The sequence below is a fragment of the Cephus cinctus genome, unplaced genomic scaffold (genome assembly GCF_000341935.2).
Source record: "Cephus cinctus unplaced genomic scaffold, Ccin1 Ccin1_scaffold3123, whole genome shotgun sequence".
Classification (NCBI taxonomy): Eukaryota; Metazoa; Arthropoda; class Insecta; order Hymenoptera; family Cephidae; genus Cephus; species Cephus cinctus.
Genome location: NW_014334474.1, coordinates 10282 through 33202, shown reverse-complemented (window position 1 = coordinate 33202; position 22921 = coordinate 10282). Strand labels below are relative to the sequence as shown.

At 34.7% G+C, this 22921-nt stretch overlaps 6 protein-coding genes across 15 annotated transcripts; 5 read left to right on the top strand and 1 right to left on the bottom strand.

Moving 5' to 3' along the window:
- The first annotated feature begins 6 nt into the window (after positions 1 to 6).
- Positions 7 to 2025, top strand: LOC107274459 (trafficking protein particle complex subunit 2-like protein). 2 transcript variants are annotated; one of them, XM_025091704.1, is made up of 6 exons: positions 7 to 227; positions 1103 to 1156; positions 1241 to 1413; positions 1503 to 1590; positions 1677 to 1756; positions 1833 to 2025. In XM_025091704.1, exons 1-6 carry the CDS (start codon positions 225 to 227, stop codon positions 1873 to 1875), a joined length of 441 nt encoding a protein of 146 aa, XP_024947472.1. In that variant the 5' UTR covers positions 7 to 224; the 3' UTR covers positions 1876 to 2025. The 2 variants fall into 2 exon arrangements, with proteins under 2 accessions (XP_024947472.1, XP_015609099.1); XM_015753613.2 differs by lacking the exon at positions 7 to 227 and having other exon boundaries at positions 349 to 1156.
- Positions 2026 to 2296: 271 nt separating this feature from the next.
- LOC107274454 (ATP-dependent RNA helicase DDX24) lies at positions 2297 to 5998 on the top strand. The gene is made up of 10 exons (XM_015753604.2): positions 2297 to 2651; positions 2828 to 3428; positions 3511 to 3752; positions 3827 to 3972; positions 4056 to 4348; positions 4434 to 4656; positions 4818 to 4929; positions 5014 to 5131; positions 5209 to 5386; positions 5495 to 5998. Exons 1-10 carry the CDS (start codon positions 2475 to 2477, stop codon positions 5787 to 5789), a joined length of 2385 nt encoding a protein of 794 aa, XP_015609090.1. The 5' UTR covers positions 2297 to 2474; the 3' UTR covers positions 5790 to 5998.
- A 36-nt stretch (positions 5999 to 6034) lies between these two features.
- Positions 6035 to 8671, top strand: LOC107274453 (KIF1-binding protein homolog). The gene is made up of 5 exons (XM_025091705.1): positions 6035 to 6834; positions 6919 to 7014; positions 7480 to 7862; positions 7939 to 8173; positions 8239 to 8671. The coding sequence occupies exons 1-5, from the start codon at positions 6107 to 6109 to the stop codon at positions 8585 to 8587; spliced, it is 1791 nt and encodes a 596-aa protein (XP_024947473.1). The 5' UTR covers positions 6035 to 6106; the 3' UTR covers positions 8588 to 8671.
- A 236-nt stretch (positions 8672 to 8907) lies between these two features.
- Positions 8908 to 10024, top strand: LOC107274458 (male-enhanced antigen 1). Of its 4 annotated transcripts, none has more exons than XM_025091703.1 (4): positions 8908 to 9081; positions 9197 to 9373; positions 9432 to 9503; positions 9577 to 10024. In XM_025091703.1, the coding sequence occupies exons 2-4, from the start codon at positions 9200 to 9202 to the stop codon at positions 9790 to 9792; spliced, it is 462 nt and encodes a 153-aa protein (XP_024947471.1). In that variant the 5' UTR covers positions 8908 to 9081; positions 9197 to 9199; the 3' UTR covers positions 9793 to 10024. The 4 variants fall into 4 exon arrangements, with proteins under 4 accessions (XP_024947471.1, XP_024947470.1, XP_015609097.1 ...); XM_025091702.1 differs by having other exon boundaries at positions 8908 to 9087; XM_015753611.2 differs by having other exon boundaries at positions 8909 to 9081; positions 9174 to 9373.
- LOC107274455 (sodium- and chloride-dependent GABA transporter 1) lies at positions 9884 to 14318 on the bottom strand. 5 transcript variants are annotated; one of them, XM_025091699.1, is made up of 14 exons: positions 14154 to 14317; positions 13204 to 13559; positions 12913 to 13132; positions 12694 to 12795; positions 12268 to 12436; positions 12054 to 12186; positions 11833 to 11967; positions 11645 to 11748; positions 11335 to 11459; positions 11135 to 11247; positions 10923 to 11054; positions 10663 to 10866; positions 10434 to 10601; positions 9884 to 10335 (listed from the first exon to the last, which is right to left on the bottom strand). In XM_025091699.1, the coding sequence occupies exons 2-14, from the start codon at positions 13435 to 13437 to the stop codon at positions 10237 to 10239; spliced, it is 1938 nt and encodes a 645-aa protein (XP_024947467.1). In that variant the 5' UTR covers positions 13438 to 13559; positions 14154 to 14317; the 3' UTR covers positions 9884 to 10236. The 5 variants fall into 5 exon arrangements, with proteins under 5 accessions (XP_024947467.1, XP_024947468.1, XP_015609093.1 ...); XM_025091700.1 differs by having other exon boundaries at positions 12694 to 12708; positions 13204 to 13501; XM_015753607.2 differs by having other exon boundaries at positions 13204 to 13445.
- Positions 14319 to 15644: 1326 nt separating this feature from the next.
- On the top strand, positions 15645 to 18537 carry LOC107274457 (cytochrome P450 4C1). 2 transcript variants are annotated; one of them, XM_015753608.2, is made up of 11 exons: positions 15645 to 15887; positions 16292 to 16459; positions 16530 to 16633; positions 16701 to 16791; positions 16872 to 17057; positions 17129 to 17198; positions 17302 to 17593; positions 17663 to 17731; positions 17814 to 17976; positions 18046 to 18225; positions 18293 to 18537. In XM_015753608.2, exons 1-11 carry the CDS (start codon positions 15818 to 15820, stop codon positions 18451 to 18453), a joined length of 1554 nt encoding a protein of 517 aa, XP_015609094.1. In that variant the 5' UTR covers positions 15645 to 15817; the 3' UTR covers positions 18454 to 18537. The 2 variants fall into 2 exon arrangements, with proteins under 2 accessions (XP_015609094.1, XP_015609095.1); XM_015753609.2 differs by lacking the exon at positions 15645 to 15887 and adding an exon at positions 15938 to 16163.
- Positions 18538 to 22921: the final 4384 nt, after the last annotated feature.

Below are 22921 nucleotides of genomic sequence, written 5' to 3'. Positions count from 1 at the left end.
GCCGTATGAAGTTGTGATGTTATATTTTATTTCTGAAACTAAATTTAAAAACCGTCGTTTGTGGTACAACTCATATATATACTGCATCCTGCCGATAAGCCACAAGTGTACTTTTGACTGTCGACGTTTTCCATGTAACGGTGGTGCTGAGTGTAAACAGCAGTAAATATCCTTACAAACCAAGAGCGACAGGCAGGCAGTGAGCAGCGCACAAGTAGCATTGAATGGTTCTTGTCATAAATGAAATCCGAAACATTTGATCTATCGGTCGTTTATCTCTGTCAATCGCTTTGATCTGAATAAGGTTACTGTTCCATAGTCCTCGGAAAATGGAATCGGAAAGACAGTAATAGTGGGAGGTCTACCAATCAGGATTGTTCCTCATCATTCTGATTGGTCTCTTTCCACCATTTGGACTTTCCATTCTGTTTTCCGAGAACCATGGAACAGCATTCTAAATCTTAAATCTTGCAATTATGGTGAAATTTGACCAATCAAATGTATTTATTCCCTTAACGCTATTTTGCTAAATACAGCCAATTTTTTTTATTAGGTTTGTGGTCTCAGCGATTTTATATACTACTAAGTTGTTGGAAAATGAACCGAAACCGCTGAGAGCATTATCGTTTCTCTGATTATTGATTGCATTTGATCGAGACAACAATTTTTTCAACGCTCTCAGGTCATTTTCAAGCATACTTACGTGCTCCAGGTCATATAAAATCGCTAGAACAAGCTCATTTATTTACTTTAATTTTTATTCACAATTTCAATTATCGATGTAGCAATAAAAGAAATATATGGTAATACTAATTTCGTGAGAATTTATTGTTTTTAGTTTCAGTTGCACAGTTTCAAAAATGCACAATTAACTTCAAAGAGTAGTTTTCTGCGGTTTAGTTCAAATATACTATTTTAATAATTTACTCTGTACAATTTTGTTGTATTTACCGACGTGGATATAGTTCGTGATTAGTGGCGAGCTAAATGATAGACTTCCTAACCTCTTTTTGTAAAAGATAACAAATTATCGCAATCACGAGAAGTAATTTAAATAAAAAATAATCATATTCTGAATGTGAAAGTTTATTATTTATATTAGATACTCATTTACTATTATATGATGGCCGTATGCGTAGCAGTAATAGGTAAAGATGTAAGGAAGTACTTCACAATAATAACTATAACTTCAGGTTATGTATATTTTCAAATGGTAATGAAATCATTCACATTTTTGCAGAATTCACCAAAATACATAAAATGTTTGGATGAAAATACAGCACTTCAATTCCATTATAAAGTTCATACAACAATTGATATCATTGAAGAAAAACTAAATGTTGGGAATAAGACAGCTTCTGATGTACGAGAATTGTTTTTAGGATTATTATTTTCAGCGGAAGATCACAAAATGTAACAATTCAGCACAAATAATACTGAGAAATCCAACATTGTAAATATAAATATTTTATTTTACTAATTATTTATTGTAATAATTCCAGATTTGGTTATGCTACAAATACTAAAATCAAATTTGTTGTGATATTGCAATCAACTAACACATTATTGAGAGACAACGAAGTTAGAACGGTACCTTAATTTATTTATTATTATTGGTTCAATTGCTATTTATATATATATATCTTGGAGGATGATATTATCAATTTTCTTAATAGATTTTTAAGAAATTACATGCAGCGTATGCAAATGCTGTGTGTAATCCATTCTATGTGCCTGGGGATCAGATCAAATCTAAGTGAGAATTTTAATAAACAATATTCTTTATAATCACTTTTATCTGTTAATAATTAATTGCTGATTTCTATTTTCAGGTTATTCGACTTAGCTGTAATGGAGATAATGGGTATTATATAGATTTATGTAAGACATTCCTAATATTCTAGTATAAAATATATGATTCATTTTAAGTGTTTAATACAATATAGTTATTTATTATAAAGTACATCAATTACTGGAATATAAATCCTCTCACTTCTCTATTTTTAATAAATTACGATTACAGTATATTCTGATAGAATAAACATATTGCAACTAATATTCCATGGACATTATGTACTACATTTATCCCGCAACCTGGATATGTTCTAAAATTCACTGTCGAATAGTTGTGTCTCCAGGTTGTATTCTACTCACATAAGGAGAGGAAAGAAGAATAAAAAAAAAAGAAGACTATTTTGGATGAAATTATAGTCAATCACTACTTTTATGTGGCGATCTTATTCTGATTTAATTATCACTGATCTAAGGGAATTAACGAATCAGAGATTTTAAACTTTTAAAGAATATTTTTGATTGATCAATTCTCTTAGATCAGTAATAAGTAGATCGAAACAAGCCACCGTCTGAACGTAGTCAATGGTTTCTCTAAGAAGTACACGTGCTTTTGCATAGGTTATATATCACACAAGATTGTTTTTCGTCAGCAGTTAGTGATTTCAACAAGTGATATCAAAATGTCGAAAGTTAAAAAAAATAATGACACTGCTGGATGGGTACCGTTAACATTAGAAGGTACGATTGTTTCCGAAGATATAGGTGGTTTAATTGGAATAGAAGAGTTAACTGATTACAAATTGGTAAAAACGAAAAATAAAACACAAATTATTTCTGAAAATACAACTTCAAAAAAGGTAAGTTATAAATCTATTTAACATCAATTTGATTGTGTGTTCCACTTTGTAGAATATGAGTTCTGTTACATGTATATATTATCCATTGTTGCTTGTAAAGAAAACAAATATCAGACGAATACTTAATATTTCTATGAAGACACTCTAATTCACTAATCTTTTATTACAATAATTAGACACCAAAGAAAAAACGTGCTGTTGAACTTGAGAGGAATGATGATTCTGAAAGTCGTGCCGTTAAGAAAAAGAAACACAATACAGTCACAAAAGATATAAATAAGTTAAAGAAAAAGAAAAAACAAAGAGGAATACCTACATATCATTTAAAAGAAAAATCAAGCATTGACACTGTTAATGAGGAACAGTCTGCTCATGAAGTAGAAGACATCAATGAAATTGAATCTAATATTAATGTCCATGCATGGACTTCACTTGGAGTACCAGATGTTATTATAAAAGCATTAGCAGTGCAAAATTTTATAGCACCAACAGCAATACAGTCATTGACTTTGCCTCCAGCAATTCTTGGTAGAAGAGATATTTTAGGTGCTGCAGAAACAGGCAGTGGCAAAACATTAGCATTTGGCATTCCAATCTTAAATGGTATTTTGGAGTTAAAGAAGAAAAAATTAGAATCTATGAAAGATGATGATGATAAGGAAGAGAAGGAGAGCACTATCAATGACGAAGAAAGTGAGGAGGAAGGGTCGTTAAAATGGGAGAGTGATAAAGAGGAAGATTCATATAGTGGAGTAAAACACGAAGCTGATGAGGATGGTATAAATCTACTTTCCCATGTTATATACAATGCATGGATAAAAATATACAATCAACTAATTGGCATCAATAATATTTATAGATGACAACGACGATATGTCTGTAGAATCAAATTTTGAAGAGCGAGAAGAGTTCATCGAGGATGAAATGATAAACGAAAGTAGTGTTGGTTGTGTGCGTGCCATTGACAATATAAAGATTGCAGCAGATTTACAAACCCGGCTGAAAAAACCATTGTATGCCTTGATTTTAACTCCTACTAGGGAATTAGCTATTCAAATTAAAAATCACATTGTTAAAGCTGCCAAGTATACTGATATAAAGGTATGGCTGCCCAATTCAGCATTTGTAAATACTTGAAAATAATATTTGTTACACGCCGATTGAAATGATTCAAGGTTGCTGTAATAGTTGGAGGAATGGCTGCTGTAAAACAAGAAAGAATTTTAAGTAAAGGACCAGAAATTGTCATTGCCACACCAGGACGGTTATGGGAACTTATGGACGAGGGTAATCCCCACCTTAGCCAGATTAATTCTATTAAGTAATTATAATAATTTTCTTCTTTATGTCAAACTTATAACCGTCTAAAACATAAGAACTTATAATATACTTTTAATGTTTTAGATACTTGGCTATTGATGAAACTGATAGAATGTTGGAAAGGGGTCATTTTCAAGAACTTCATAAAATTTTAGAAAGAATCTACACCGATGAAAATAAAAGAAAGGAACGTCAAACTTTCGTATTTTCGGCAACGTTGACTATGGTACATGACATTCCCCAATATTTACAACGAAAGAAAAGTAGGAATGTAAAAAGTAAGATATCCAAGTTGACGCAGAGTCAAAAGTTAGCGAAAGTGATAGAGATGTTGAAAATTTCAAATCCTAAAATAGTAGATGTCACAAAAGAAAAGGGTAATTATCAAATTGAACGATATATTTTATTCGAAGTACTACCGAGCAAATAAAAATGTCATTACTAATGATTGTCACGTTTTAGGAACTGCCGGTAGTTTGACCGAGTGTCGTATAGCGTGTACTATAGATCATAAAGATTACTATTTATATTATTTTCTTAAAAGACATGCGGGTCGGACTTTAGTATTTTGTAATAGTATCGGCTGTGTTAGAAGATTAGCAACACTTTTAGGTATTTTGGATTGTGATCCATTACCTTTGCACGCAAGTATGCAACAACGTCAACGTCTGAAAAACTTGGAAAGGTATAGTTGAAATTTTCTCATGCAGGTTTATGTCCAATTTCCTCACCTTCGGATAAATCCCCAGCTAACCAAGCATTTTCATGTCTTACGCGTTTATCTGTAGGATAAATTTTTGGCTAATTAGTCATTAGAAGAATAACAAAAATATATGTTTTTTTTAGATTTCAAGCGGACGAAAATGGCTTACTCATAGCAACAGATGTAGCCGCAAGAGGATTAGATATTCCAAATGTAGAACACGTTATACATTATCAAGTTCCTAGAACGTCAGAGGTATTTTATACCTATATATTTATCTAACGAATTATTATATCATAGAAATTTATTTATTTAACAATGCATTTGGTATTATTTCAGAGTTATGTACATAGAAGTGGTAGAACTGCAAGAGCACAAAAAGAGGGAATAACGGTTCTAATGATGGAACCCTCCGAACTACAATACTATACTAGACTTTGCAAGACACTTGGACGCAGTAAGTTTTGTTTACTGTACACAAAATCCATCAATTACATTGAATATATTTTCTAAATAATTATATTATGTTTATAGCGGAAGATTTGCCCACGTTTCCTGTAGTGGATAGACTTTTAATTGCTGTAAAGGAACGAGTAAATGTAGCCCGAGAAATTGATAAATTGGAATTAATATGTCGTAGAGATAATGCTCAGAAAGGGTGGTTACAGCGAGCAGTAGAAGAAATGGATCTTGTATTAGATGACGATCAATTGTAAGTAATTCCAATGTATATATAATACACTATTATTTGTTTAACATGTATGGTATCAGATTACATAATTATTCAAGACACTAAATTTTTTTGTAATAATCTGTATAGAGAAACTACTATGGAGACGAAAGAGAGTGCTGATCTGAAGCGTCAACTAAAGGCAAAGAAAAATCATCTTAAGAGTCTTGTAGCAAAGCCACTCTTTCCTAAAGGCTTTTCTGGAAAGTATTTGGATACGAATTTGGAAATACATCTGAATAATGACTCTCGCAAAGCTGTTGAGGTGATGCGAGATGCTCTGGAAAGCCAACCCGAGCAGAGGAAAAAGAGTGTCGTGAAGGGTATTAAGAAGAATAATGGTTTCAAGAACAAGAAGAAGTTTAAGAAAGGAAAGAGACAATAATGCTATTAATTGTAAATAAAATACTTTGTTTTTAAGTCTGAACCCAGTACTATTCTATATTAATACTATACCCCTTCTCATATTAGTGAAACAAATATTTTCCCTAAAATCCTGAGAACTTCAACTTCAATGCTGAGTGAGTGGCTTAACTAGGAGGCTAACGATATTATAATAATTATTTTGTTTAAATAAATGAAAGTGAAGTGTCATCTAGTGTCAATGTTTCACATGAATTAGTTATCTGTCCTTTTGAAACCTCTGTATATCTTAGTCAGTTTTTATAAAACAATCCAAAAAGTTAAGGAAACAAGACGAAGATGGAAGAGAGCAAGAAATGTGATTTTGAACTTCTTCACGATCAATATCAGCAGATCAAAATATTGCAGAAGTTGGACATTCCTGTTGATAATAACGTTACCGAACCTTCCACTGAGATGAAGATTATGATTGATCTCATGATCGAAAAAATAGATAATTTGATAGTTGTTCATGACTCACTCTATTTACGTTTATTGGCAATGAAAACTACACTTTTTTACGAGCAATCGAAACTTCTCATCAGTTTAGGAGAAGAAGCACTGGCACAGAATATCTTATTAACAGCGCTCGATAACGTAAATGACGTTATTTCAAAATCTGAGATAATATTTCTGGCCTTTCGTATAATTAACCATTATGCTTATCTTCTCACGAAACAATCAGAATTTGATAAGCCTCGAGATCTACTAGAATTTGCTGAATCTACGTATAGGAAATTGAAAAATGAAAATTCAAAAATTTCATTTTACACAAGCGACGATTTATTTTCTCCAAATAAGAATTTACCGCCACCTACAGATACCAGCAACAAACTGGAACGTTTAGTAACAAATAATTTGCAAATGCTTGGATTTATATATAATAAACAAGAGCTATATGATAAATTTGCTGAATATCATCATGAAGTACTTAAACGACAGCTTGAAACTCATGATGGAGATGTAACAATGTGGGCAACAAAGTCAGCCAAGCTTGCGTCATATTTTCTTAGCAAGAATAGATTTAAGTATAGTAAAACTTTTAAATGAATATTTTCTAATTAGTATAAAGTGCAATAGAATCAATAAAGACGACGTATTGTTCTTTACAGAGAAGCTAGACATCATTTGGCTGCTGCCATTTATGTATTATACAATCATGAAAAGGAACTCAAAGCTGTAGAATCGTCTGACAACACAATTAAAAAGTAACAAATATCTCTTCAAAGTTTTGCGGCTCAAATAAAATTACTCACATATTTGTTATTTTTCTATAGATGGGATGAGTTACAACAAAGGTTTGCTGATGTAGCCAAAAATTGGGTAAAATATGGACTCTTCCTCTTTAGTGTTTCAAAAACAAATATAGTTTCTCACTTCTGTGGTGAGCCTAGTCAACTTTTAGAACGACTGTGGACACTGCCGTTTAAAGATGATATTAAAAAGACAAGCGCGCCGGGCATAATGTCAAAAAATGCGAATATCACTGATAAGGAATCTGACCTTTGTCAAGAAGGCATTGGCGACAGAACTTACGAAAGTCCTGCAAACAATCATGAAAAGGAACTCAAAGCTGTAGAATCGTCTGACAACACAATTAAAAAGTAACAAATATCTCTTCAAAGTTTTGCGGCTCAAATAAAATTACTCACATATTTGTTATTTTTCTATAGATGGGATGAGTTACAACAAAGGTTTGCTGATGTAGCCAAAAATTGGGTAAAATATGGACTCTTCCTCTTTAGTGTTTCAAAAACAAATATAGTTTCTCACTTCTGTGGTGAGCCTAGTCAACTTTTAGAACGACTGTGGACACTGCCGTTTAAAGATGATATTAAAAAGACAAGCGCGCCGGGCATAATTTCAAAAAATGCGAATATCACTGATAAGGAATCTGACCTTTGTCAAGAAGGCATTGGCGACAGAACTTACGAAAGTCCTGCAATAACGGTCTTCGGAGTGAATCCAGTATCTGAGTCTATACCAAAGTCGACAGAAAACGTACAACAGCCAGAGTCAAATAGACCAGAAAAATTAAATGCAGAAGAATACCAAGGTAAGAAGAATAATATAATTAAAACTGATCAATCAACAATTTTCAGTAACAACTAAAAGGCTTATTGACTCGCTAGGTCCATTCCTGGTATTTGAATCATTGAAGTTAATCGAATACGAAGAACAGGTGACCGCATCCTATATTGAAACGACAGCGCAAGCAAGAGATCTTTTTATATACACTCATTCGTGGCTAAAAAGAGCCAAAACTTTTTACACTCTACGTGATCATCCAATGGAATACATTAATGCGATTTTGGATCTTAGCGAATTGTATCGCTATTTAGCGTTTTATGAAGAGGACATTGAAAGGTATAAAATAATTGACTACCTGAATATCTATAGTTTTATATTAATTCTTTATACTTTACTATTAGTCAGTATGCCGTGCAGAAACTACGCGCAGATGCTTTGGAAACTTTGAGTGCCGTTCTGAAAGAGGTTCGACCTCAATGTTACATGGCAGTATCCGTTGAGTTGTTGCGTGAACTCGCAGAAGTTCAATTGGAAATGATGGGACTGAATTTACGAAGAATTTATTCAGCTCAAGAGAGTCTTCCAGAAACTAGCGATATGACTCTTCATCAAATGGATGCACTTGCAGATATTCATTCTAGATTGGAACAATTTGGGGATCATATAGGCCATAATGTAGATTCTGGTGATACTGGGCTCATGCCAGTTTCTGAAATGGCAGGCGATGTTGGTCAATATGTTAACCAATAATGGTAATTTATTTTGCTTTATTAACAGAGCTTTGTTCAAATTAATTCCAAGCACAGTGTCACCTGTGTGGGATGAGTTTATAAACGGGGTAGAAGGAATGGGAGTATTGTTACTGAAATGTAATGTGGTATATTTTGTATGACTTAGCATAAACGACAGAGTGTAATTAACATACAATTTTGACAGCTTCGAAGATGATATTATATTACAAATCAAAATATACAAGGGATACTTACATTTATTTAATAAATCTATCGTTAATGGTGTACTTTGAAACACGTGCGCTACAAGTGGCATGAATTGATACTACTATTTTCTAAAAATGTGGCGTCCATAAAGTAAATCAGCTGGTTAATGTCAGACGCGAATGTTTACAAATATTTTATGATCTCGATGTAATCGTACTGGTTTGTCAAATTGTGTTGGCACTTTGTATATGTAATAAAAATATCGTTCCTAATTGGGCTCAAGAACGAAGAATACGTTAAAAATATGTAAGAGTAAGTTGATTTGCTAGAGATTGTAACAATAATACAAGCTTAATGCATCCAAAACATAGTAATTTACATAAGACTCTTTACTACAGGTATATTTTTTTAATTGTAAAAGACAATGTCTCCAGAACCATCCCAGGAACCTATGAAAGAAAATCTTAATGCTCCTAACCTCTCATTGGGTGTAAGAGCCATGAATGAATCAGACAGTGAGGATGAAGATATTGGAGCAGCTGGTTATATGCCACTGTCCCAAGTACCGGCTGACAGTGATCCAATGTTAGATGATGAAGTACGTCTTCTGAAGTAACTGTATTCTTTTAGTTTCTTTTAATACATTTCTATTTCAGGATGAGGAGTGGATTTCAGCACCAGTAAACTCAAATGAAATACTTCCAGGGAGTTCAGTTGATGAGCCACAGGTACAAAAATTAAAATAGATTATAAATGTATTTATACTTGAATATATCACTGTTAATGATGTAATATTTCTAGGAGCCTTCTTTTGAAACATTACAAGTCTGGTCTTCTTCATGCGATCGATCTAATATTGATTTAGATGCTGACAAGATCAATCAAGTAAAATCTGCTATGGCATCTTTTACTCTACCGACCACTGCAATTCCAGAGTGGGCTAACACAGTCTCCGAAGAGCAGTGGAAGCAGCAACTGATTGATAGGATTAAGGAAATGCAAAACAGAGATAATTAGATCAATTAAAGCAAATATTATCTGGTTATAAAGTTAAATACCATTGGATTAAGAATCAAAGCATCGTTGATAAACTTCCAACACTCAAACATTATAGTTCATAACAAAATATTATGCATTAATAACATTTTACAACATCATACATATATAGTATGCATTATTTTCGATAATATTATTAGGAAAGATGTATAAGATTATTTATTTGTTTAAGAATAAAGTTATTTGCATCAAATCTGTCATTTCCACATCACTCATCTCTAACTCGTATGTAATGCTTTTGCATATCTATATACTACTTGTATTGTGTATATAGTAATATAATATTGAACATACTCTCTATGCCTTGAATTCTAAATCAACATGAAAACACATTCCTACTCTTTCATTCTTCAACACATAATACCGTCAATAATACACGTCATAAAATTCATGATATGCTTTAAGCTAAAATTCAAATTCTTTAATCGTAGCAGCCTTAGTCGGATTTAGTTTTTTCCGTAACGTCGCAATATCGTCTTCTATTTTCACTAACTTTCGGTATTTCTGAAAGGAAGATAATTATGATCATACAAGATAAATTTTAATTTCGCAAAAGTTAATAAGCCTTTTTAAAATATAATTTCGTATTACTAAATTGATACCTCTGACGCACTTCCAGGCGTAACACACCAGATATAAATCATATAGCCAGGAATACACATCATTGATGACAAACCGCAGAGCCATCCCAATACATGACTCCACCAGGGATATTCATACGTGAGATATTTGACAGGTACGAATTTAATAATATTAAATATGAAAACACCCTGAAATTAATGTTGTAAGAAAAATATTGAATTTATAAGGCGATACATTATATGTACTTACTATGCATATAGCGGGTGTTGTAAATGTCCAACATATTTTCCACCAGAAACATGGATAGTAGCCGATCATATCACGGATACCATCATAAAATCGATTTACTCCAAAAGCCCATGAAACAGCAATACATTCAAAAAACATTAAGAAAAGAAGACAAAATCCACTAACCGCGTAAGAATCCAGCAGTTGAAAGACGTACATGCCACCCTGAAATATTATTTCGTTTTTAGTAGAACTTTATATCAATTATCAATAATACTTACATCTGTCACACACAATAGACCGACGAGAAAAGACAAGAAGCAGACAATGGCAATGAAAATTTCCTTCCGCTTTCTTAAGAGCTGTGGCCATTCGTCTACTGCTGCTGTTATAAAACCTTCGACCGTGCAAAACTGTCGAGGAAAAATTGAGGTTAAAATGGCTCTTTGTTCTTTTAAATCTAGTAACATAAATTCGATTATATAATAATTACTTGACTGTCCAGTCCAATAAGAAGCAACATAAAGAAGAAAAGACACGACCATATTGGTGCACCCGGAAGTTGAAGAACAGCTGAAGGATAAACTAAAAATGCTAATCCCGGACCTGCATAAAATATATTTTTAAACGAATTTATTTCAATTTTCTAATTGACATATTCATTCCACACTATTATTTCAGGTTTCGTTTTACCGGAAGCAGCAACGTCAGCAACAGGCTTCTGTTGCTCGTGCGCCATAAATCCAACGACGGAGAATATGACAACTCCACTCAGCATACTGGTACCGGAATTAATTGTACACACGATAAGGGCATCTCTGTAATCAATTCATCATTAAAAACAAGAAAGTAATTGCCGCTTCGCGTGAGCTTTAACAATTTAAATATTATCGCACGATAATAGAAAAAAAATATTTCGACAGTCATTTAGATCTTCTCAGATATCACTGAATTTCTACCCTGTGATATTTCATTAACCGCTTCTGTCGGTCACGATACTCACTTGTAAACGTTGTTATTAAATTTGTTGTAGCTGCCAAGAGCAACCAGAGCACCAAGGCCCAGAGCGTAAGAGAAAAAAATTTGGGTCACAGCATCAATCCACACCTGATTAATGAAAAGTATGTAACACGCGATGCGAAAATTGCAGATAAATAATTTTAATAAAATTATTAAATTTCCTAAACTCACCTCAGGATCACCGAGTTTTGACAAATTCGGTGTAGCGTAATACCTCAATCCTTCCATTGCTCCAGGAAGTGTCAGACCCCTGACTAATAAAACGGCTAGAAGAGCATATGGGAATAAGGACGTGAAGTAAACAACCTATAAACAAGATAAACATTCTCATAGAATTTTTAATCGACAATTTAAATCTTCATGGTCAATTTTAACTTTTTCTAAATAATTACTTTTCCTGTCCACTTCACTCCTTTCCAAATACAAAAGTAACACATTATCCACACAATAGCAAGAGTGCCAGCTAATTCCCATCGTATACCACCAACGTCTTCGACTCCGCTAGAAATCTGAAGAGTGCGCCTCCTGATTTTCAAAAAAAAAATAAAAACAAAAAATTGTACTTTTTCCAAATTTTCAAAGATCATCCCCAACTGGAATACGTACTCCCAAAATTCTTTGACAGGATCTTTAAGTAGGACTTGACTCAAATTTCCCACAGATGTGGAACATACTGTCTCCAGTCCGTCGAACCAGCAAACTGCGTTTAATCTTTCCGAAGGTGTAATGCAGTATCTGGTGTTCCATGGATTATCACAAGTTCTCCATGGAATGTCTAAAAATATCAAGAATAATTTTAACGAATTCATCGGACTGACATACAACGATCAGGGAATACGATTATTGTGTTTTTATAAAGGATAACTGCAACTGTGGAATTTCCCCAGATTCCTTGAATCCTCATTTGAATATAATGACATCATGAGGAAGCACAACGTGCCGTGCTGTTCTAAGAATCAGGGTTGCCTCGTACGATTTGACGCATGAAAATTCGCCAAAGTAGAGAAAACGAGGCGCGACGCCACCACTTACCGGCACGAAGTGAAACTAAGAAGTAGAAGAGTGCCCATGCTAGAATTATTATGTAGTATACGTTCGTCCAGCACGATAGTACGCACGTAGCATAGCCAATGCCTGTGAATAGTATTTTCCCCAGGATTATTTTAAGCGACACAATGAATAAAAGTAAGGTTATGTCACTAGTCGTCGATTCTACGAAAAATCGGTAGTTTTTTTAAAGATTTATCAAACCTTTGAATATCGGAGCTATCTTAAAGACTCCCAGACCACCTATGGTCATCATCTGTCCCAGAGCTAATTCCATAAAAAACATTGGTATTCCGGCAAGTGCTAGAGCAATGAAATAAGGCACCATAAACGCACCGCCACCGTTCTTGTAACATAGATACGGAAAGCGCCATAGATTTCCTAAGCCAATGGCTAACCCCACAACGGAAAGTATGAACTCGACCTGAGTAAAATTAGTGTAAAAATATAACCTCAAATTAGACGATACCATTAGTATTTTATCAAGCTGTTTACCTTACTGCTCCAACTTCCCCGGTCAGGCAGTTCTTCACTATTTTTCGTTTCCACTGTTTGAAGACTCTGAATATCCTTCAACCGGAAGTCCTGCTCCTTGTCGCTATTCGTGTACCTCAATGGTGGTTCGGCAAATAGCGCCTTCAGTTCCTGAACAGGATTTGCTGGTTTTCTTGGTAAAGGACTCGTTGACCTGTCAACGCGTGAGCGACCGGCCGAGTCGCTCGAAGGCATAATGAGTCCTGACGAATTTCCGAATAACAAGATTTACGTCATGTCGTACCAAACTCGATAAGATCTGCCAACACAAGGGCAATCGGGCTTGGTGAATATACTACGAGGACGATCTTCGCGATCTACGAATTCAAAGTCGTTCTTATGGAAGGGAAGTTAGCATTGCTGATCCTTAAACGTGCAGTTGTCAGCGTCGTCACGTGAAGCACATTTGAGCAAGGGTCTTGATGATGATGGATGACGGGCAACGAGCCACTTCCGGGAATAACCGATTTACCAACGTCGTTCCTATCGGGCAACCTTGTCCTCTTTTTTTTTTTACGGCTACTTTCAAGGATCAGATATCCTATAACGAGTATTTTTTTTCTACCGGATGACAAAAATTTGATTCGACTGGTGACTAAAAGAAATATACGATTATTTTTCAGTGAGCAAGAATAAGTAAATTTACATAATTTTTAAAATACAAAAAAAAATACTTTTTTTGTAAACGTCTAATTAGTATGAAATTTTGTATAAAAAAAATTCTTTCGTTTATATCTATGAAACTTTAATGTATTTATATGTTGATTCCTACGTGACGATTTTTCAAAAAAGGTCCAACTAACCACTATGGCTTAATACGTGGAAGCACGTAATTTAAAGTAACTGTTGACAGCAGTCGTTTTATAGGAGAAAGAAGAAAAACTTCACAATGACAATTTATATTAAAGTACCTTCTTAACGTGTCTTCCTAATCGACGATTTACAATCACAAATCAATATATTGACGACAGTCGATCGAACGTGTCTTATATGTATTGTTACGTTTATAAACGCAGTTGACTAACCGAGTGTCCACAGATTTGTACTGTACTTAGATGTTCTACCCTGCAATGGCGTAGAGCTCCCCCATTGCAACAAGGCACCTATTGGTCCATTCAACAAATTAGTGCCACAGTGTCACTCTATATTTAGGTTGGAGATCATGAATGGCAAGAGGGACCCGCGTATACGCCGTATAATAATTGATTGACAACTCCGGTAGCCGCGAATTTCTCACTCAGTCAATGAAGACTCCAAATTAAATATACGTATATGTAAACGCTCGGGATGAAGAAAAAGGACACAGTTGATTGTAAAAAATTGTAATTTTTTTAAAAAATCACACGTGCAGTTAAACAAGGCATATAAAGGGCATTGGTAAATAGCGCAGTACCCTTCATAACGAATACTTGATCTTGTACGAGCGCAACCGGTTTTTCCTTAATTTCTAGCACATGATGACCTCAGTAGTATTTGCAACGAAGGAGATGTAGGTTCAAGGAAAGGTTACTTTTTATATATATTTTGTAAAATACGTGACCCGCATGTAAATTATGGTTATTCCTTGAGTAAGTAATTTCGTGATACTTTTATCTTTTAGTAATCTTGTAATTTAATTTTTTCAAAATATAAAGCTAAATTATTATTTTATGGGACTCCGGGCACGGCTCTCGCAGTTATCAAATAAAAACTGAAAGAGCCGAACGTCAAAATTATTTTTAATCCTGCAAAATATATGCGGATCTCCCATATGGAAAAGAATATCTCCGTCTGCTTCTTCCTCGTCTTTTTCTCTTTATCATTTCCTCCTCAAGAGAGAGACGTGCCAAAACAAATCTCTGTAAAAGTCCTGTTATTTATGATGTTCGTTGACATTCTACTCGCATGGTAATAAGAAGCCCAGATCTCTTACTTACCGTGCGAGTAAAATGTCAACAAAAATCATAAATAACATAATTTTTACAAAAATTCATTCTCAAACCGGATTTTATCACATTATGCGAGGTTAACAATTACGTCAATACAAATTTCGCAAAAATTAACCTAAAATTGAAAAAGTAATGCGACCCGAAATTTATCGTATTTTTTCAAATTAACTTAACCTACATCGAATTCCATATACATAATGGATATATTATGCACTGTCGATAATATCCGTGAAAATTTGATACCTGAGTATTCAAAAAGTTCCCAGCTCTTGCTATGATTTGAGTAAGTAATAATTTGAAAAAGACATCGAGTTGCATAATGAATTAAAATAATTGACGTGAAGCGAACGTCTCTTCAAGGATTTCAACGTTACCCTTGCGAGTGTGGGTACCTACATGCTTCTATTTTGCATTAGTACAGTCAGGCATACTAAAGATACGTTCCAAATATAAAATGGTACGTATAAGTACCTTACTCACGTGTCGAACAAACAGTAACCTCTTAGCCGTAGACTTATAACGATGGCTCTTTGTCGTCTTCGAAGAAATTCATTTTAAATCTTTTATAGTTTCCAGTAAGAAATAGATCAAAATTTTAATAGTGGCTTTTCGACAGAACATCTTTTTTATTTATTATACTTTTCAAAATGTCTTGGTCATACACGCGACGTCTCATATACGGTTCCTTGATTACGCCATGGAAATATTTTGATTTTCGTAAGTGAAAAATGAGTTATTTTTTTTTTTAGCAAATCGTATAACATTATCACATAGTATAAAATTTAATTTTAAAAATTATTGTAAAATTATATACTTCTGGTATATGAAGTACCTATAAGAACAATTGAGAACGTACTGGAAATCGTTTAACGGGTGCGGCAATGCTATGTGGCAAGTTATATTATTATGGATCAATTGTGTGGTAAGATTAACTGATTATACGTGACTGTGCTAAATAGGAGGGTATGGTACTAACAATAAGTAATTGCAAAGGTAAGACTAGGTTGAAATGTTATGAGAAAATTTTAAATGGCTTAAAAGCGTTAAATAAAATTTTCAATATTATTTAAAATTTGGATACGTTCACGAGATATATCGATGAATTTAATAAATTTTCACAGATATGATTTCCGTCACGTTAATCATTTTGATCGGGGTTTGGCTGGCAAAAGTAATTTTGGAATGGCGAAATCGAAGAATCAGACTCATAGAATTTTCGAAAAAACTACCAGGACCGCCAACCTTGCCATTAATCGGGAATGCATTGGCATTTGCATGTAGCTCGACCGGTATGATTAAATAAGATTTGTTATCAATTATCGCTGTCGGGTATGATTGCTCGATTACTCTCTTTTTTAGAAACATTAAATGTAGTAACAAGTTTGTGCAATTACGGTCCCATATTTCGAGTTTGGATGGGACCGAAACTCTTCGTTGCTATAACGGATCCTCGAGATTACGAGGTAAGGAAAGATTAATTTATTGAATTGATAAAAAAAAATTTCGGAAATTTATCAAATCTGTTTTCAGGTAATTCTTACGAGTCCGAAAGCATCGCACAAGGGTGCCTTTTATCGTTTTATGAAACCCTTCATCGGCGAAGGTCTTGTGAGCGGTTCAGGTATTTTAAAATAAAATGAAAATTTCAAAAATTACGTAACACGAAGTAATAACGTTACATTACAAAGGATTGATATTCAGGGCCAACGCACAGAACTCATCGTAAAATCATCATGCCTATGTTAAACGTAAGGGTTCTGGAAGTGTTCATACAGTATTTTAACGAACACAGCAAATACTGTGCAAATCAGCTCGAAGAGATGGTAGATACCGGAGAATTTGATATTTTGCCATTTACCGCACACTGTGCAGCCGACATAACACTGGGTAAGAATATTCAATAAATGAATGATAATAAAAAAATAAAAATAAAAAAAATATAAACAAAATATTTTTAGAAACCGTAATGGGTATACCTGGTACAGTACAAAGGGGTGGATACAAACAATTGATGCATTGGGCCGAAAGGTAATAATAATAACAACATGAAAAGTGATTAAAATCCAAAGACTCGTTAAAATTTTTTTTTAAATTCCAAAAATTAATTTTCATATACCCCTTTTACTGGCAGAATGTACGAAGTCATTCATACGAGAATAATGAAAGTCTGGCTGCATCCCGAATGGATCTATTCATGGACAGAGTACAGAGCGCAAGAGAAAATAGGACAAAATGTAATTCAAGGTTTTACAGAATCTGCGATAGAACGTAAGAAAAAGGAGCACTATGCTTTGGAGCGTGGCGCATTGATATCCAATAGGCCCAGAACGATGATCTTGGAACAGCTGATAACCTACGTGGAAAATACCCACGTGATGAACGACGAGGAACTGCGAGACGAGATATACACCGTATTTACTGCTGTAATAAAATTATTTTGATTTTAATAATTATTAAGCATTTTTGCATTTATCCGAGTATTATTCTTCCAGGCACAAGACACGACGGGCTTGGTCAGCGCGTTTGCACTACTCTTACTGGGCATGCACAGCGACACACAGGTTTGTATTTACTTTGTTGGATACCTAAAAGGTAACGTTGCACTGCGTTTACCCGTGTATAAAGAAATGGCATTGTCTACAGGACAAAGTGCGAGCAGAGTTGAAGGACGTTGTGGGAACGAAGGATATTACTATGGAAATGATTCCAGAATTGAAGTATCTCGAAATGGTAATAAAAGAGACGCTACGTTTGTTCCCTATAGCTCCAATGTTCGTGAGAGAACTCACGGGCGACGTTGAACTTGGTAAATGATTATTGAATATAAAGAATGTCAATACCCTATACGTCAATTGACTCTGTGAATTTACCTTAGAATCGTGCACGCTTCCGAAAGGCTGTTCCGTGGCGATGGTCCCGTTCGTGACGCATCGAAGTCCAAAATATTGGATGGAACCGGAAAAATTTATACCGGAACGATTTTTGCCCGAGAATTCGCAAAATCGGCATCACTATAGCTTCGTGCCATTCAGTGCCGGTACCAGAAGCTGCATCGGTAAGTTAGATTGGATAGTTTTCAAAATGAAAATTTGGACAAGAGAAAATTTTGATAATTCTTTCAGGTCAAAAATACGCAATTATGAGTATGAAAATTATTATTGGCACTATTGTCAGAAAATATCAAATAACAGCGAAAGGCTCGATGGAGACGATCCGATTGAAAACTGATATATCGGTTCGATCGGTCGATGGATATAAAGTATCGATAACTCGTACCACCTGAAGTTATCTGAATCGACTATATCCGAGAGTCGTACATGTATATTTCTTATGTTTTTCAATATAAATATATTTGACGTTGACAGATGTTATTGTTATTTTTCTTTGCTAAATATTCATGGTAAACAATGAAATGACAGGTAATGTTATTCATTATTTTTTTATTCAAGGTATTTCGAATTAAATGTTACAAGCAATAATATACTTAAGGATAAGAAATAAAAAGCGACAAAACTTAAATCAGACGTTACACCTCATTCACATTGGTCGCAGTTCTACTCGTTCTGGATCTCTCCCGTTAGCTTTATTACTTTCGTGTTTTCATTTCTTTCGCTTTATTATTATTATCTTTTTTTTTCACTTTTTTTTTTTCATTTTCTTTAATAATTTGTACTTCTCTTGGCGTAATCTCTCGGCCGCATTAACTTCTAAGAAATCGTTCGATTGCTTGCCCAGCGCAGCCAGATTTGCGAGGTTCACTATTTAAACGTTTACGACGACAATAATGTCGATTCTCTAACATTGCCGTTCGATTAGCGCTGCCGATCGTCCTCGAATTTATTTATTTTCATATTTTCACGAAAATACGACAAAGCGTAAGCGGCCATTCGATCGTACAGCCATTCTCAGTCTATTGATGACAATCGAAAAATGTCAATAGGGTAAATTGTTGTGACGTCAAATTTTTCCGATAAAATAACAAAACAAAAAAATAAAGATAAATCCCTCTAAGCAATACGTTGACTTGGATTAAAAAGTCACGTAAAATATTCGAATTAAAAAAAATAATAAATTTGCCGAGTCGAGCCGATTTCGCCTGCCGAAGTACAGGTACGTATATGAACGATGAAGCGCGAATCAAACGGCAACGTTGTATCAATAATATAACAATAATCGTAATGATGATAATGATGATAATAATAATTAAATGTAATATTATAATATAATTAGAGTGCTTAATAAAATCGTAGATTAATAGTAAATTAATAATAATAATTACACACCACTTCTAATCAATAATTACTGGAAATATACAAAACGTGTAGAAAAAGGAAAGTAAATTGTCTTCTTCGTTCTTTCTCTTAGTTTCATGTGTTTTTTTTCTCTTCTCATTTTGTAAATACATAAACATACCGTGTAGTATTTCGATATATTATACCGCGTGTTCCAAGAGTTCCCGAAAAAAAGTTGGTCGTGGCCACGTGAGAGAAAAATTCTAGCAGCCCCATAAACGGAGCATATACTTATTAGCCTTGAATCGTATGTATGAGTATCCGTACATTTTTTTCCCCCCTTTCGAATGGCCAACAAACTTGATAATTGTCAAATAAAAAAGTGAAAAGTATGTAAATTTTAAAGATATCAGAAAATCAATTACCATACCCAACAACGAATCCGTATGAACCCGTATAACGTTACATTTGGAACACACGGTAGATCAATGCGTACCATGTACTATTCTTTTTTAATTTATTATTTTTCTTTAATCCTCATGTAATGTATAATGTTGTAACAATAAAGCAATATGCAAATGGTATGAAGACATACGTAACGATCGAAGGCGACACTTACGACATGCGAAGTCCCATGCACATACCTTTTTTCAGCCATGTTTAAACATACACACTGTATATATACACGATGCAGTAAATAGATCGAATGATATTTGTTCACGCAATGGAAACTCCCGACGAATAAAGAATCGGAGACTTTCCTTCGGCAAGAAGATGAGTAACTGTGCAAGGGTCTTCCGGTACAGTCAGGTTCCCTTCGTGGATCGTATATATTATTTTCATACGATAATAATCATAGGTTTTTTAATTTATTAATTTTTCTGTTGTCGTCTGCTGTTTTTCTTTTTTTCTTTTTTTACTTATTATTAATAATATGATGATTAGCTGACGATTAGCTCAGGATCTCTGAAGGATTCTCCTCGTCTCGTGCGTACACACGTATCGTATACATGCAAGACGTACAGTCATCTTTCGTGCACAATAAATTGTCATTGACTTTTGCACGTTCATTCGTTCCCACGTTCAACAGACCCGACGCAGTGCGCATGCGCACGAAAGATTCCGCTAGTCCATTCGTTCCCTCGTTTAATTCACTCGTACACCAATTCACACGTATTACCCAATCAGACATCCAGTTAACGTGACTCACTAGCCGCTCCGTTAGTTAATTTACCGTGTTCCCGCTCGATGCAAATAATTCAGCAGGTTATCCACGTATCGATTGACTGCTCGATCGATCCTTCGAAAAATCGATATTAATCGACCGGAGAGTGTATCGTTCGATATCACGTACCGGAGTGCCACGACTAAAATCGTCAAACGCACGTAAACGCTCTCGAAATTTGGTCTACTTATACATTAGAAATGTCTAAGGTGCCTAATAATATTTCTCTCTTTTTTAATTTCACACATAATTTTGCCTAATTTATTCATCATCGAATTAATCACGTCTATCTACCGATTCCCCGTGACGATACCAGAGTTCGGTGTTCTAAGCTAATTCGCTTAAGTCCAAATTTATTTTCTCACAATTTTACGTATTTCTTCGCAATCCTAATATCAAATTTACGTGAGCCTCTTAATTAAACGCCCGATGCTACTTTGACGATCTTAGTTCTCGTCCCGCTCGCGTCACCTCGTTCGACGTTCCTTGTCGACTTTTTTCTCTTTCTTCTCTTTTTCCCTCATCGACCGTCTCTTTCTCGCTCCATCGTTCGTATCTTCGCCAACGGTCGTCCATCCCCGCGCGCCAAAGACCCCGAATGGAAAATATTGCCGTGAACGACGCGATTTTCTTCACTTTTATTTTTTCTTCGGTACATTTCTTCCACCCTTGTGTATCTTTTATCACGTTCCACCTTATTTCGTATTATCGTCGGCATCGGAAGGTACCGATTTCTTTTTCACATGTATACCAGTGTCACGCGTGTGTTAAGGTTAGGTTATGTTCTTAGGGAAATCATGCCGTTACACATTAAGGGCGAAGATTCTACCTAAATTGAAGTTAATTACGGTGAAGATATAAAAATTAGAGAGTGTACGCAAGTAAAGCATATCACTTTAACAATAAATGACGAGCTACACGTTATATCCATAAGTCGTACGTTTAAATGTTATTCGTTACAGTTATAGTAATATATCAGTAAATAATAATCATAATAATATAATGAAGTTATATAAATACATCACAGAGATTTATGTTATTCTTCTTCTTTTCTTTCTTTTTTTTCTCTAATCCTCTTAAACTCTCCCTTCTACTTCTCTCTCTCTTTTTTCACTATATATATATATATATATATACATATATATATATACGTTTCATTTCTGTCACGCCGATCGAGAGGACGCGCACTCGTATCTTTTTCTGACTTTGTGAATTCTGGCCTTTTATTGTCGACGACGAGAAGAAGACTTATCTCTTCTTCGTTGTCTACAAATTTTCACGATATTCTTACACGTGACTTAACACTATGTTTTTCTTTCCCTATATATATATATATATATATATATATATATATATATATATATATATATATATATATATATATATCTCTCTCTCTTTCATACTCTTTCGCTCTCTCACTCTCTCTTACTGGTGCATCGATTTTTCGTTTTCCGTTAAGCCGTCGCTAGGTTAGGTTGTCCCGATCCACGAAATTATCAGTGATTCGGTCACTTGCACGTTTCCACTTTTCTCTTTTGTTCCACCTAACTTTTCATTCGCACCAACATTCGCTCACGTCTTATGGAAACACATATCCCTCTCGTGTATAGTATCGTCCAGTCGCTTTAATGTTCCCCGACTTGCTACACAAACGGGTAAACGCTATCCGTCATTGAGAATTCGTGTCCTACGAGAGTTGACGAAAATGGCGGGAAATTTAAAATTGAAAATCGAACAAAAATAAATTAGTTTACCTATTCCTATTTTTTTTTTCCTTTCCTAAATCGAAATTCAATCGATAATTTAGATTCCAGCGATGGCCATTCCCAATAAACATGCACACTCGCAACGCACGTAATCAATAACATTCAGACGCACGATTGACAGAAATCGAAACACACGGTTAAACAGACACTGCGACCTCCTCAGGCATGCAAAACGCGCCGCGATATCTTTTACCGCGAGCTCCAAAAGCGCATCCTAATCGAAGTTCCGATCGGACATAATCGATCACCTCTTTTATTTCCTATCACTTTTTTTTTGTCCTTTGTATATGTATTCATTACAAACGTGTACATTTTTTCTTTTTTTTTTTTTAATTTTTTTTTTTTTCAAGTCAATGGCAGTCTGTTCTTGTGGTGGGCGACGCTTGCCAGCGTGGACGCCTGCGGTAAGAGGCCGCAGGTCCACGAAGCAAACGCAGCTTCAGTGAGGAACTTTTTATTACAATTATGCCTTTCGTACGTCGGTTCGATCGAGCTCCGCCTTCCTCGACCACCCCCCCCCCCCCCTTT